Raw genomic sequence first — 16,733 nt, forward strand, 5'->3', positions numbered from 1 at the left:
AAACTGTAGCCCCTCTGAATTTTTAAACACTAGATTTAAAAAATATATATTTATCTAAGAGGCAGAGTGCGAGCGAGTGAGCTCTCATCTACTGGTTCATTCCCCAAATGGCCATTATGGCTAGGACAGAGCTAGAGCCAGGAGTCAGGAACACAATCGAGCCAGGTCTCCCATGTGGGCGGCAGGATCCCAAGCACTTGAGCCATCATCTCTGTCCCCTACGGTCTACACTGGCAGGAAGCTAGAGACAAGTGAATCTGGCACTCCAATGTGGGATGTAGGCATTTAGCCCAAACACCTGCTTCTAAACACTGCGTTTTAATGACTGTAGGCAGGTGTCCCGTTTTTTAACTTACAAAGTATCTATCATCTTGGGCCCTCCCAAGGGGCTCCTGCAAGCCTCTGAGTAAATGACCCCTAGTTTCAACTGCTTTATTTACAAGTTAATTCTCTCTCTTCATCAATTACATGCAAATATGCACTTCTAAAGCTCCAGAGATATTTTTTCTGGCCTAACAGAAATTTGTTCCATATAGTTTTCCTAGATAACATGCCAAAAATTAAAATTTGACCTCCCTCCTAGGTCATCCAAATTGTGCAGCCCCAATGTTATTTGAAGACATCATTCAAGACCAAATATTCTGTAGTTGTTAACCTACTTTGTTCATAACAATTACTCTAGGAATGGATAATTTTACTTCGAGGAGAAAACATGTCCCTAAACAATAATGATCTTACTTGTGCCCTTTTGCCACTTTCCAGTGCCACTTAAGGCACTCTGAGGAAGTCAGGAGTAAACCAGACTCCCACATCTCATAACCAAAACGCCATCATCCCCAGCATGACCAGAGTTGAGTATGCAGATTGTCATGAATATTTACACCTAACAGGGTCCTCTGTGCACAACTCTGAGAGACAAATGGTATTTCCAGTAATAGTTTATTGATTTCCAAATGCACAGGGGCGCCAAGTCTGAACATCCTGGGATAGCAGTAAATCTCTCTTACAAAATAATTTACAGTATGAAAATGATATACTGAAACATTAACTCAACGTGTAATTCCCTTGAAAGATTGAGTGTTCCCTTGTTTAATGTAAAGTGTGGAAGGGGAAGATGACTAAGGAAGGAATGTGACTGTGCCCAGGAAAACAGGCAGAGGACAATGGGTTTGTTGCTTCTCCCCACTTGTGCAGTGCAGCCTGTCACTGCACAAAGACTAGTCAGCACAAAGACTGTGCTGTGCCCTCAAGGTCTTATCTATCCTAACACGGGCTCTGTGGCCTATTTGTTGTTGTTGTTCCAGTGTACCCTGAAGGGTCTACATTTATTTTCACTGTCCTGCTCTAGCCCTGGCTCTGTTTCTGGTGTGCTCTCAGTTCCAAATGATAGCGTCTTACCAGGCAAGTCCCCAGAGGCAGGCCACCTGTTATGGCTCTGGGAATAGGCTGGGCTGGAGGCTTCAGAAACATAACTGAGTAAAGGCAATGCTAACCCCCTTGGGCTTCTTTTTCTCTTAGGGTTGGGCTGGACAGATGTGTCTTGATCTACAACAAGATTTTTTTTAGAACAGAAAGATGTCAATGTGTTTGGTATATAATAAACGTGCAACTGATTTCCTTATTGAAAAGCACATACTGAACAGCTATTATGTGAGGGTGGAACTTGAGGAATTAGCAGGAGAAGAAATTCCAGGCTGGGGGAGAAGCCATCCCAGGTCCTGTCACTATAAAAAGTCGTGAATTCTACAGGTCATCAAAGTAGATGGCCATCCAAACTCTCCGTGTCGCAGACACCTTGGAGAAGATTGGAGTGCAGTTCTCTCAGGGCTGTCGACTTGGCACACTGCTTAGGAGCTGACAACTCTTGCCAGGGAGGTGCTCTTCTGTTAAGCATCTTATAAGCAAGCAGCTAAGCTCTGATAAGCTGGTGGCACTTTCAACAGGCTGGCAGGAACCTTTGCAGTAGTATACAAGACAGGGGTTGCTCCGAGTTTTTCTAGTTCTTAGAGAATGCATGCATACATATACATGCATACCCCATTCATCATTTACAAAGAGGTAACCCCCACCACATGAACACACACACAATCTAGGTATCAGCAGAACAGTTCAGACTCACTGGACTCTGAACTGCCCCATCCTCACAGAGCACAGACGAAAGATTTACTAAAAAGTATAAAGACTTCTTTTTGTACAGCAAGGAAGTTTCCAAATAAAGTTAGAGAGAACAATCTTCACCTTTACCATTCCCGAAGATTTCTATACTCTGTAAAGCCAAGAAGTCTCTTATCTGTGGAGAATGGCACTCAAAAGCAAAGAGTACTCCTACTCGTGGGGCAGGCCCAAGTTAGCTATGTCTATCTAAAGCATCTGCTAGAGTGGAGGAATAAGGCTAGCTTGGTGCCGTTTCTGAGCCAAATGTCATTTTAAAAGAATTCATGATGTGGGATGGTCAGAGTGTACTTGGGGAACCAGAAGTCATTTTCCCCCCTTCCTCTGTATTTCTCAGGTGTACCATGGCATGGAACAAAAGGATCTGTCCAGAATATGGAAAGCTGGGATCAAATCTGACTCCAGCATTTCCTCGCTGTGTAACTGGAGACAAGCCACTCTTACAGCTGGTATCCGTTTTATCATCTAAGAAATAGATACGGAGTAACACAGGGCCTGGCTTATAGCTGGTCTTCAATAGTTTATTTCCCTTCCTGGTCTGTCAAAACGGAGATTCCCAAGTACTTCTTGGGACTGCCTTGGATTTAATATCAAATCAAAGGACAATTCCTTCTAACATCTAGAACCTCAACATTTCGAAAGCAGCCAGGAATTGCTCTGAGTACCCAGTTCAGTCTGGTGACACTCATACCTGCCTCCCTTGGGATTTCTGCGATCCTGACGCCTGCAGCCAGCCAGTCAGGACACAATTCTGAGCACTCTTAACTTTTATTGACCTGGCAGGTGGGAAGCCTCGTCATGCTGGGGCTTAAGGCCAAGCTGCACACTCCAGCTTTGGGGGAAGCTGGTGCCACTGCAGGAAGCATCCTAGTTCTTACATTGATAAATGCTGCCGGCAGGAGCTCAGGAGCCTGGGCAGAAGCTGCTGTGCTGTATTTAATGCTTCCCTGGTTAAAGTTTTATCAGGTGCTGAAGACAGCAGGAGCCCATAAAGCAAATCTGCAACCCTTTCTAAGTAAAAGCAAAAGCGCTCTCCTTGAGGATTACAGACATGATAATTTATTGAGACAGGCTGGCACATATTTTTATATTCCTGTTTATCTCCACTGCATAAATGCTTGGATTTTTCAAATAGTAATTTAAAGTAATAAAATATGATTAGGAGCTAAGAGCCAATCATTTATCCATTGCTAATATAAGGCTACTATTTGGAGGTCAAACAATGATTGCTGGGGAAAGATAACACAAGTTTCCAAACCCTACAGTTTTTTAAAAACCTTTTGATATTTTAAGCTCTTTCAAGAGTGGCTATTGGTCCTTCTTGCAGGGTGGTTTGGTTGGATATGATTGGAGGTTGTAATCAGTGCTATGTTAAATTCTCCAGTTTTTGCAGAGACAGGTAGAGCACCAAAATCATCTTAGTCATTTGTTGGCTCTCAGGTTTGAGAAACATTTTTGTCTCTCAGCCTGAGTATCCTGACATATTTAGTGAGCTAGGGTAGTCACAACTTAGCAGTGTTCATGCCTGGTAGCTTTCTGGCCTCAAGGGAATAAATCATTTCATAGCATGCACAGGACTCAACAATGACACAACTAGACTGCTACAATAAGCAAGTATTGTTTCTGCTTCAAAACCTTCCTGCTTGCACATCAATCAACTGACCCAGAAGTTTTGTGATAGGTACAGAGGTTGCAGGCAGGCAGGTGGGAGTGAGGGATTTCCTCCAACACAGGCTCCTTTGGTTCTGCTTCAGACACACTAGAGGCCTAGGCCCTGTGTTGGCAGCAACCCCAAGGTTGTTTGCGTATGGTTCCATTGTGTGTCTCAGAGGGATACACCAAAACATCACTAAAGGCAAAGGAGAGCGAACAAACTACCCATTTGTAAATAAAATTATCTTTCTAGTCTCTCATTTTTATCTTAGCTTATGTGTATGAACATTCCATTTCATAACATAACTATGTTTCCTGTTACAGGGTATCCCCTGCCTCCAAGCCATTCCTTAAATAATGCTACTGTTTCAGGAAGATGCTAGTTTAAGCTTGTAGTTTTGCATTGCCTTAGCACATCACTGCTACTTGACAGGGTAGGAATCCCGAGCTGGGACTGGGGAAAGGTATGAGGTCCTAGCTCAGGGCAGTCTCTCATGTTGCTTAAGAAGAGAGAGCCAGAGTGTGGGGAATGAGCTGAAGCCCCGTGGACAAGGGCTAGGAAAGAAGCACTCCTTCCAGACGGGGTAAAATGAAGGTGTGTGAGCTGGGACACAGGGCTGAACTCGGCAGTCCTGCTGTGACAAGAACTCTTCCCACACTGCAGTTAAGTCATATGAGGCTACACTGGGGGTGAGGCTGTCAAAACCTGAAGACTCCCATTTGGTAATCCTTTCCTGTTGTGACAAACCCACACAACTTGCAGATTTCACCCAAATAATTTGAGTTCTATAAGATCCGTCAGTGACTACTTTGGAAGTTCAGGCAATTTGAATTCAGATACACTGACTCTACTTTTAATCAGATTTCTTTGGTCTTCTCCCTCCTACCCCAACAAGGTCATTTTGTTTTCATCTCTTCAATCATTTTATCATGTCCACAGTACTGAATTATGAATCCGAAGACCTGGAAAACCTCATATACTAAAAATATGTGTATCTTTCTAACTTTTAACTCTTTCTCCAACCCTAGTTTCAAGCCATCTGACGGAATTCATGGCACCATATTTTCATACAGAACTGGACTTTCAGAGACTGTCTAATATGAGTCAACATATCCTATTCTGCACTCATTTATGTCATGCTTCAATATGAACAACATGGAGTTTTCTGTGAGCAGGTAGGGGGAAACCTCAGTTCAACATTATTCCAGATCCTGCCTATTAAAGTGATATTATTTGGCTGTACAATACTGCAGGGGTTGGCACTCCTGAGTCATTTCAAAGCAGCCATCGAAGGAGCCCTCTTAACTGCTTCAAAGGGGCTCTTGTCCTTGACGGAGCACAACAGGCAGAGAAGCACACGGTTGGTAAGCACAAGGCTGGCATCCTTCAGAGAGCTGTGTGCCTGCTGTGGTCCCAGGGGTATCTGGTGGAAAGGTGTTTGTCGCTAGGCAGCTTTCACAGGACTCAGGAGCCATCACATACACGCTGTCACACACACATGGGGCGGGGGTGATTCTCTGCCGGGGGCGGCAAGCCTTCATGTGTCCTCTTCTTCACTGGCACCGCTACAAAGGAAAAGGAGAACCTGGTGAGTTACGGCATCACACACAGGGAGGCACCGGTCTAGGGTGGTGGCCCAGGCTGTGCTGTCAGACATACCTGGATTCAAGTCCCAACTACCATGACTGGGCAGGGCAGCAAGGGACAAATGGCTTAAGTTTTTTTTTTTAATCTAACTATACGGAGAATAATGATGAAACTAACTTTATCAGGTTGCTGGAGGACTAAATAAGAGAATACATATAAAACACACAGTGCCTGGCATGCAAATAGTTATTTAAAGGATCAGGTGAAGATCGTAATTTTTAAAACTTATTTGAAAAAAAAATCAGAGAGAGTGTGGTTTCTTCTGAAGCTTAAGCCATCTAGTGCTAGCAGGGAAGAACAAAAGAGCAAGGAGAAGCTATCTTCTGCCCTGCAAGTGGCACCTCACAAATCTTGGAATCAACGACAACACAGGTCAGAGAGACATCACTGGGTTTAAATGCCATCTCTTCAGAGAAGGTAGTCTCTCTAAGTACATTCCCCAGTTATTCTCTATCACTTCTTTCATAGTTCTTTTTTTTTTTGGACAGGCAGAGTGGATAGTGAGAGAGAGAGACAGAGAGAAAGGTCTTCCTTTTTGCCATTGGTTCACCCTCCAATGGCCGCTGCGGACAGCACATCTTGCCGATCCGAAGGCAGGAGCCAGGTGCTTCTCCTGGTCTCCCACGCGGGTGCAGGGCCCAAGGACTTGGGCCATCCTCCACTGCCTTCCCGGGCCACAGCAGAGAGCTGGCCTGGAAGAGGGGCAACCGGGACAGAATCCGGAGCCCCGACTGGGACTAGAACCTGGTGTGCCGGCGCCGCTAGGCGGAGGATTAGCCTGTTAAGCCACGGCGCCAGCCTTCTTTCATAGTTCTTATCACATCCTATAATCTGCTTTCTAGAGCATACAAGAGTGGCAATACTATTTTAACTACTGCACATCTAGCACTTAAAAAAAGGGAGTGGAATAAAAACAGGAAGAGAGGGTGGGTGGGAGGGAAAGACACAAGTGAAAGTTATGGCCAGTCATTACTGTCCTGGCCAGAGTATTTCAGACGTCTGTGATGTTTCAGTGGGTTGCAGAGCCCCAGAGAATGGCTCTGAGTACCACAGCTGCTCACAGGCACGGTCCTGGGAGAGAACATGGTAGACACAGGGATCAGGGCAAGAAGGCAGAGCTGGAGAAAGGCAGCAAGGTGAGCACACTTAGAAGGGTCAAAGTAAGCTAACTTGCCTGGTTTCTCCTTATCCACTCCTAGAGGTCACTGTCCTTAAAATAACAAGGGCCAGGCCTGATCCTAGGACACAGGAACTATTATTATCCCCATTTTAGATATGAAGGAAGTGAACCTCTGAGAGATGTAAAATCTGAGGACCACACACTATTCAGTCTGTGTCCTTAAAACTCAAGTTTCCGTTTTGGCTGGACACAGTCGAAAGCAGCCAGCTGGTGAGAAAAAAAGGCCTGCAGGGCAGCAGCTCCCTGCCATGACCCAGAAACTCCTCGTCCGCAAGGGACTACCTATATCTACATAAAACTTGTGTTCTTTTGTATCCATTTGGGAAAGACTTTGGGAGAACACGTCTTAGTACCTACACTAAGGGTGGAGACATTTAAGACCCAGGGTCTTTACAGATCAAGGTAAATGGACTCTGAGCCAAAGACAAGCTCAGCAACCTTCACCACCCACAGTTTTGCCCTATATCCACTCCTTTTCCCTGTGTTCTTATCTAATCACAGGACCAAGGGTGCATGCTAGGACAGGCCAGACAGTGGACTGTCATTACAATAGAATTTGGTGGCATCCATCCAAAGGGAACAAAGGATCTTTTATGAAAACTTCTCACCAGAATCAAGACAGAGTTGGAACCAGTGCCATATTTTCCTGCTTGGTATTATATCCAAAGCAAAGCCCTTACTGTTCTCTCGTCAGTTTTACGTCAAATCTGAGGGCATGGTGCCTGTGCCCTTTCCCCAAGCTGCAGTTAACTTTTTAGCATTCTTAAGATATGCAGTTTAAAGGGTTCATGAACCTGCTGAAACTGCAGACAACAGTTTTGTCTGTGTGTCCCTTTGTCTGATAATTTTCATCATATATTCAAAGAGGTCAACGACTGCCCCTCCGCCCATTGACAATAATCAAATGTGTATAAAAAATTTTTTTCCCTAGTTGTCAGGTTCTTTACTATAAGAATTGGAGAGTGGCTCAGGAAAAAAGATTTAAAGTCCTGACTGAGAATATCTTTTCTCACTACCTTAAAAAGAGACCTGTTTTGGGACCCAACAGATGTAATTTATCCCCAACTTTAAAGAACAAATCCTTGGGATTCTGGCACTTATCAATCCCGTTGTATGCTTAATATGTTCTGACTGCTTTCTACGTGTTAGGCATGATGCTAGGCACCACAGCAAATAAGATGGACGCAGCAGTTGCCCTTGTGGATTTTATAGCTTAGTAGGTATGACAGAAAGAGGGGGCATGGAGGGGAGACAGGAGGTAGGGCAGAGAGGGGAAGAAAAATGTTTTCCAGAGTAGCATCTTTGAAGCATCTTCTTTTCATAATAACCCACTTTCGTGATAATGAAGAAGAATCATTTTAACTAAATCTCTGACAGCTTTATCCACTCTGCATGCGGTCTCTCCTGAAGTGTTAACCTGATGGCGTAAGAGGTATGAGACATCATCTCTCCTGAATCCTCCTCCTTCCCTTTGTAAATCAGGTCATCTGGTCATCCATCTTCCTAGGATTCTTCCTGAGACACCCTAGAAGTCTCCACTTTGCCCAAATGAAGCAACACAGCCCTCCTCCACTTCAGCCACTCAGCTTCCTCTGAAATCTACTTTACGCTTAAGATTAATAACTAGAGTGGGATTCAGAGGTTATCTAATTTCTTTATAATGTTCATTTATAATAATGAAGTAACACATTAGGCAGAGAGCCCCCATTCCACAGCAGGCTCTTACCAATGACAGAGGCAGCATCATGCAAAGACTTTGACGTTACCAGAGTGAACTAGGTTCCAATCCTTGGGTAAGTCACTAAGTCTTTCTGAATCTGTGTCCTCATGGTAATACTATCTATCTTACAGGGTTATTATGAAAGCTTCACACATTCTGTCCAATACAAATGACAAGAAATCTTGGCCTCCTTCCATATTATATTGAATAAAAACCTGCCTCCCTGGGTCTGCGTCACAGTGCAGTGGGTTAAGCTGCCACCTGTGATGCCAGCATCCCATCTGAGTGCTGGTTTGAGTCCTGACTGCTCCATTCCCAATCCAGCTCCCTGCTAATGCATCTGAGAAAGCAGAAGACGGTCCAAGTACTTGGGCCCCTACCATGTATGTAGGAGACTTGAAGGGAGAGCCAAGCTCCTGGCTTCGGTCTGGGTCAGCCCTGGGTATTGTAGACATTTGGGGAGTGAACAAGTAGGTGAAGATCTCTTCCTCTGTCTCTCCCTCTCCCTCTCTATAACTCTACCTTTCAAATAAGTAAAATAAGTCTTTAAAACAAAAACAAAACCTGCCTCCTCCTAACTTTCCCTCAATGGTCCTAGTATGGGCGTCTGAAACATTACTTTCTAGAACAAGCATGTCCCAATTCCTTTCAAATACTGGAGAGCAGCAGTAATCTTGCTTTGACTGTCTGGAGAGTTGTCTATTTTGATATGAGAATTCCAGGTGGACAGGTATTGGATAAGACCGAGTTCCTTGGCTCTGACCCTCTTCTATGTGCCAGACCTCTAGAAAAATCCATCTCCTGCCAAACACTGATGAGGACAAATACTGAGTGAAATTTAGTTAAGTGGCCTTATCTCAGTCACTGATTGATCTAATTTAGAAGCACTTTTTTATCTAAAAGCGGTGGACTTACTGGATAAAGAAATTATGGGATATGTACTCTATAGAATACTATACAGCAGTCAAAAACAATGAAATCTGGTCATTTGCAACAAAATGGAGGAATCTGGGAAATATCATGCTGAGTGAAATAAGCAAGTCCCAAAGGGACAAATATCATATGTTCTCCCTGATCGGTGACAACTAACCGAGCACCAAAAAGGAAACCTGTTAAAGTGAAAAGGACACTATGAGAAACGGTGACTTGATCAGCCCTTGCCCTGACTGTTGATGAACAACTTAATACTTTATCCCTTTTAGTATTTTTTTTGGTTGTTCTACTTAATACTATTGGTTTAATTCTGTAATTAATACACAGTTATTCTTAAGTGTTGAAACTTAACTGAAAAGTGCTCCCTGTTAAATATAAGAGTGGGAATAAGAGAGGGAAGAGATGTACAATTTGGGACATGCTCAATCGGACTTGCCCTAAATGGTAGAGTTAGAAACTTACCAGGGGATTCCAATTCAATCCTGTAAAGGTGGCATGTACCAACGCCATCTCACTAGTCCATTTGATCAATTTCAGTTCACAATTGATCATAATGATAGGACTAAGAGTCAAAGGGATCAGATAAACAAGACTAGTGTCTGAAAATACTGATAGAATAAAAAAAGAGAGAGAACTATCCAACATGGGAAGCAGGATACATAGCAGACTCATAGAATGGCAAATGTCCTAAACAGCACTCTGGCCTCAGAATCAGCCCTTAAGGCATTCGAATCCGGCTGAAAAGCCCATGAGAGTATTTCAGGCATGGAAAGACAAGACACTCTGGCAAAAAAACAAACAAACAAACAAACACCTAAATGAAAGATCTCCGAGAGTGAGATCCCAGTGGAAAGAACAGGTCATCAAAGAAGGAGGTACCTTCCTCTGAAGGGAGGAGAGAACTTCCACTTTGACTATGACCTTGTCTAAATATGATCAGAGTCAGCAAACTCAAAAGGCTTCCATAGCCTTGGCAACTCATGACAAGAGCCTAGGGTGATTACTGACACCATAAACAAGAGTGTCAAATTGTTAAGTCAACAACAGGAGTCACTGTGCACTTACTCCTCATGTAGGATCTCTGTCCTTAATGTGCTGTACATTGTGATTTAATGCTATAACTAGTACTCAAACAGTATTTTTCACTTTGTGCTTCTATGTGGGTGCAAACTATTGAAATCTTTACTTAATATATACTAAACTGATCTTCTGTATATAAAGAGAATTGAAAATGAATCTTGATGTGAATGGAAGGGGAGAGGGAAAGGGAGAGGGGAGGGTTGCGGGTGGGAGAAGCCACTGTAATCCATAAGCTGTACTTTGGAAATTTATATTCATTAAATAAAAGTTAAAAAAAAGTGGTGGTCTTAGAACACGTACTCTTGTGGTACGTATGACTTTCTAGGGAGTATTTGGGCATAGAAAATTTTAAGGAAATATCAGTCTGGATTTTTAACTTCCATATATGCTTTTTCCTAAAACTGACCTTCCCAGGACATGCCTGTGGCCTACAGGTTCTCTTCTCAGCCACTCCCCCTTTCAACATACTTCGCCTACCTCAGAGAACATTCCTCACCTCCTGAAGCTGACTAGGTGGCAGTCTCAGTCTCTCACTTCTAAAAGGAGTCCTGGGAGAGTCGGGTGAGAACAGTAGAGGACAGAGTCCCTTATTTCGTCCAGGTAGTAAACTAGGCAAGGTTGTATGCTCTATATATCTAAGACTGTCATTCAGGAGACAGATGTCACTGGCATGAGTGATGTACTAACATTTATTTCAGTTTAAAAAATGATATGGTTTGATCTGACAGAAAGCAAGTCTGATTTGGCTGGAGGTATGACCGTAAGAACTGGCTTTGCCAATTAGATTATGCCTTGTAAACTTAGTAAGCTAGATCTGCAGTGCCAATGTTTTAACAAAACATAAAAACTCATATAAACTACCAAATATATCAGAAATCACATCCTTCACAACTATCTAAACTTGATACATAATTTCAAGAGTTAATTAAAAATGGGCAAGGAGCATATACTTTTCCTAAATTCTATTTTTTTAAAGATATATTTTATTTATTTGAAAGAGTTAGACAGGTAGAGGCAGAGTGAGACAGAAAGGTCTTCCACCTGCTGGTTCACTCCCCAAATGGCCACACTGGCTGGAGCTGCACCATTCCTAAGCAAGGAGATTCTTCTGGGTCTCCCAAGTGGGTGCAGGAGCCCAAGGACTTAAGCTATCCTTTGCTGCTTTCCCAAGCGCATTACCAGGGAGCTGGGTCAGAAATGAAGCAACCGGGACTCAAACTGGTGCCCATATGGGATGATGGCCCTGCAGGCAGGGGTTTTAACCCACTGTGCCACTGCACTGGCCTCTCTAAATTCTTTTAGGGTATATAGAACCAAAGAGTTTAACTGAATGAACTGGGAGCTACCAAATTCTGACTGGGAGGTGGCATGAAATTTAACACTTCCCCAATTAGGGTAAGGCTGGAGGCATCCCAGCCAGCAGAATGCTGTCCCCTTCGAGTTGGGCACCTGACTGATGAGGAACCCTTTTTACTTGCTCTGGTGCCTGTGAAATTCAAGAGTTGTTAGAGGCAGACCACAAGCCCCCATTGCACTCAGTCCCTAAATACTTGCTGATAAAGTGATGAACATGGAGAAGGGTTTCACTGCCTCATCATTTATTAGTCTGTTTGAAGAGGCAGTTCAACTGCTCAGCTTCTGTCCCCAAAGCTGTAGGGGCATAAGAGGAAGTTAATAAATGTGGTGGCAGGTACTCTGACTTTGTAATAGCTTTGTTTTCTGAGCTTACAATGTAACTTATTTGATTTGGCATCACTCATGTCTGCTGAATTCTTGTCAATTTACTAATTAATTATCACTGTATCAACTCAGGAGGATACAGACATTCAGAGGTATTGACAAGGGAGGAAGGCTAGATTCAAGCAGACTTAGTTTTCTCTCAAAATTAAGCCACACAGGCACTGTACACATAGCTAACTGGTAAGTCTTCAGCTTTCTGCCTTTTAGAAAGCAGCTGCCTAGTTCCAGTATGTAGGTGGGGTCTTCAAATGTTTGTGGAGGGGTAGGTATTATGGCACAGCAGGTTAAGCCACCACTTGGGATACTCCTAGTGGAGCCTGGGATTGAGTTCCTACCTGTTTTTGTTTTTGTTTTTTTTTGTTTTTTGTTTTTTTTGACAGGCAGAGTTAGACAGAGTGAGAGCGAGCGAGCGAGCGAGCAAGGTCTTCCCTCCATTGGTTCACCCCCCAAATGGCCACTATGGCCGGTGCTGTGCCAATTCGAAGCCAGGAGCCAGGTTCCTCCCCATGGTCTCCCACGCGGATGCAGGGCCCAAGGACTTGGGCCATCCTCCACTGCCTTCCCAGGACCACAGTAGAGAGCTGGACTGGAAGAGGAGCAACCGGGACAGAACCGGCACCCCAACCGGGACTAGAACCCGGGGTGCTGGCGCCGCAGGTGGAGGATTAGCCCAGTGAGCTGCGGCGCCGGCCCCATCTGTGTTTCTGATCCAGTTTCCTGCTCATGTGCACCCTTGGAGGCAGTACATGATAGCCCAAGTAAGTAGCGGGTCCCTGCCACCTACTTGTAAGACTCAGATGTAGTTCTTGGCTCCTGGCTTCAGCCTGGACCAGCCCCAGCTACTGTGGGCATTGGGGGAGTGAACTAGCAAGGGATGGAGCAAATGCTCATATCCAGAAACATTCCTCCATGATATGGCAGAACTGTCACTTTTGTCCCCAATGTCCCAGATTCATTTGCAAGTGACAGGGTTACTGTGCTATAAGGGATCAAAATATATATTTAGCAGCTATCTGTGGGACTAGAAAGGCACACATATAAAATTAAGTAACATGTTCGTAGTTCATCATAGGTTAACTGAGAAAAACATGATTTGGCTAGAGTCAGGTTTTGGTTCTGCCGTCTGACATTGGGACTCAGTTTCCTTCACGAGGAAAGGATGATGCTGCACACTGTATGTGATATTTAGGAAAACCCCAAACCAAACCAAAGCTGAATCTTTCCAACCATGACACACTTGCTGAGGTAACTAATTTGCCCTCCTCTGTACTATTTTATCTCTGTTTCCAATCCCTCACTCCCACCCTCACCTCCATCCTCAACCCCACCGCTCCTTCCCTACCTCCTCCATCTCCTCAGTCTGCAGGCTGATCTAAATGTGCCAAGTTCTTTCCTGTCTTCTTCTGACTGGGCCCAAATACTAGGTTGATGAATGGTCCTGCTTGATCAGCACCAGGGTCAGACCCAAGAATAATAAGTCCTGGTATGAGCAAAACTTCATGATTCCTCGTTTCGTTGTGGTTTAGGGGTTTACTCACTGTCCCATGAACTGTGCTGAGCAATTTATGCACATAATCTCTGAATCCTAAAAACAGTTTCTAGTATCGTTTTTTCCAATCTACAGATGAGAAAATGGAGATATTACTAAAGCTGCTGGCAGAGGTTTCTGCAGAAGAGAAAACCGAGACCCAGAAAAGCTATATGATTTGATCAAGGTACACTTTGCTAGCTTGCAAAGCTAGCAATCAGACTCCAGAACTCTCAGAAGTGAAAGTAAACTTGGGTAAGAAGTGAGCCTGTGTCTTCTGACCCCTGGTCACCCAGCCAGTAAGTCACAGACATTTAAATTTTTGTAGCTTGAGTTTGAAAAATGGGGTAGTCATACCTTTTATTAAGAGTTATTATAATGAGATGAAATATACATACACACAGTTTAAGATGGGAAAAAAAAAACCCACAAGATCACTTTAGGAGGAGGAAATACAGATACTAGGTTTGTTTCAGCCCTCACAGCTGGCTCTGCCTACATATGGGAGGCCTCAGAGAGGTGTGGGTCTCCAGTGTGGCCCCAAGTTGGCACCCTGAGCACAGTGCCAAGTCTGACCTCCATGTCCTTTGCAGCCTATTTTCCATTTCCACAGGTCCTACCCTTCTTGCACATGGCAGGGCCTGTGTGGGTGGTGCCTGCTTCTAGGGACCACAGAAAGGAGCCAGCAGGCCTGCCCAGGCAGTGCCTTGCTTTAGTGAGCAAGTGAGGTATTTGGACAGAAGTAACGGCAGGCTACTTAGCCTGCCAATGTCTGGTTTGCCCTCAAACTCTCGTCTTTAGAACTGAGAGTCCTTTGCTGCTGCTAGATTTAGAATGGAATAATTTATAACCTTTTTTGTAGTTAAAAAGGAACTTTTCTATTTTGCTGCCTTTTACATTCTGTAATAAACAAGCATTGTTTCTATAAAAACAAAGGTTCCATAGTATTATCTACCAGGGATAATCACCATTAGCACATTAATATATTTGCCCATATTCCTTCTATACATGTATAAAAATGCATCTCTATATTTTCTAAAATTGGCTCACAGTTCACAGTCTCGCTCAACTACCAATCACAAATATCTTTTCTTTCAAAATATGTATTTCTATAAGATTATGATTCATGATTGAATTATATGAATTTAGCTATCTAATATTGGACATTTAAATTACTTCTAACTTTTTCCTATTACCAACATGTCTCTGATACAAACCACTGTGGATGAATCATTCTTAATTATTTTAAAAGGAAAAAAATCCCAGAAGAGTCAAAAGGCAAGTATGTTTTAAACTAATTTTTAGAACAGCTTTAGAGTTACAAGAAAACTGAAAGACGGTACAGAAAGTCTCCATAGCTAGTTTCCTCTATTAATAGCATATTAGCTTGGCATATTTATTACAATGAACCAATACTGATACACTAATATTAACTAAAACCTGTATTTTATTTAAACTTGTTTAGTTTTCTCCTAATGTCCCTTTTTCTGCCCCAGATTTCACCCAGAAGACCACATTTAGTCATTATGACTCCTTATGCTACTCTTGGCTATGACTTTTCTTTTTTATGGACCATGACAGTTTTGAGTAGTACTGGTCAGATACTTTGTAGAATGTTCCCCAATTGGGGTTTGCCTGCTGTTTTTCTCCTATATAGGCTATGATTATGGGCTTTTGGATGGCAAACTACAGAGGTTAAAGTCCCACTACCTAATATCAAAGGCACAATTTCAATATTGCTTAGCACTACTGATGTTGACTTCAGCCACCTGGTTGAGGTAGTGCTTGTAAGGTTCTTTCATGGTACAGTCACTCTTTCCCCATTTCCATAGTGTACTCTTCTGAAGGAAGTTACAATAAGCAGCTCACACTTAGAAAAGTATAAAATATCTGAAATACTTGTGGACATGAGATTTAGTGCTCTTCATTTACTTATTTATTCAATGATTTAATAACTATGTAAGTATCAAATGATATATATTTAATTTATACTTTAGGTTATAATCCAATACTACTTGTTTTGTTGCTCCAATTGGCCAACTTTGGCCTTTCAGAGCTTTTAGTTGGCTTTTGTGTTCCCTTCAACCTGCCTTTGTTTTTCTGAGCACTTTCTTACTTACAGGTACCTAAAATCTCCAGGTTTAGCTTATCTATTTCATGCTCTATTCCTAGAACAGATATTTTTCTAGGGAGCATATATTTTTAAAGGCATTTGATACATTTAACTTCCATGTTATGTGGCTTCCTGTTGAACTTCAGGAAGAAAATTCCAAGGAGTATTGAGCTTTTCTTTTTCTCCACCTTTATAATGGCCCAAGCAACTCCATGGAGTTGGAGGAGTTACAAGCAAAAAATAACCCAAGGTTTTACTTTCCCAGATTCTAGCACCTTCAGGAAATTCAACTGATCATGTTTCCTCATCTTCTTTTAGCATGTGAATAATGGAAACCAAATCTCTTCCAAGTAGTTTTCTTCAACAGAAATCTTAAACATTAAGATTTAATAAAATGCTGAACTTGAAGTTTCCTGTTGCCTCAGCTGTTGTTTCTTTCATGTTATCAAAAGGAGAGGGAGAAAGGATCAGCAAATACTACTGACATCAATTTCTAATCTCTGAATAGTAGGGTTGTGAGTATTGGAGGAGGAGAGAGCAAATGAGTAGATCTTAGTAGGTATGAATCAGGAGAGGGGAGGGGAAGGGAGGGGAGAGGAGAAGGAGGGGAGGAGAGGAGAGGGGAGGAGAGGAGAGGAGAAGAATATCCCATGATGACCCTGGTTGAGGTCCTGAAGTTGTAGAAAGCTGGACTTTGGAAGCATACCAACACTTAAGAGACCTTGTGCTACTCTCAAGTGGCAGAGGATTATGAATGTGGATTTAGGAGTTAGAAACATCTGGGTTTGAGTCACAGCTCTGCCACTAGCTATGCGATTTTGAATTCCATGTTTTTACTTGGAAATGGAGGACAATTTAGCATTGCCTGGAAGTTGCTGAGAGAGAGCTGAATGAGATTCATGTACATAGAATGCTTGGCACCTGCACGCGCGCGCACACACACACACACAAGTGCTTGGCATGACA

At 43.0% G+C, this 16,733-nt stretch overlaps 1 protein-coding gene across 1 annotated transcript in view; it reads right to left on the minus strand.

Moving 5' to 3' along the window:
• Positions 1 to 890: 890 nt before the first annotated feature.
• TRIM44 (tripartite motif containing 44) overlaps positions 891 to 16,733 on the minus strand; it is a 127,001-nt gene continuing 111,158 nt past the window's right edge. Inside the window, exon 5 of the mRNA XM_062196302.1 lies at positions 891 to 5,391. Coding sequence (XP_062052286.1) covers positions 5,364 to 5,391 — 28 coding nt within the window. The 3' untranslated portion in view covers positions 891 to 5,363. The remainder of the gene's footprint in view (positions 5,392 to 16,733) is intronic.

This window comes from Lepus europaeus, chromosome 7 (genome assembly GCF_033115175.1).
Source record: "Lepus europaeus isolate LE1 chromosome 7, mLepTim1.pri, whole genome shotgun sequence".
Classification (NCBI taxonomy): domain Eukaryota; kingdom Metazoa; phylum Chordata; class Mammalia; order Lagomorpha; family Leporidae; genus Lepus; species Lepus europaeus.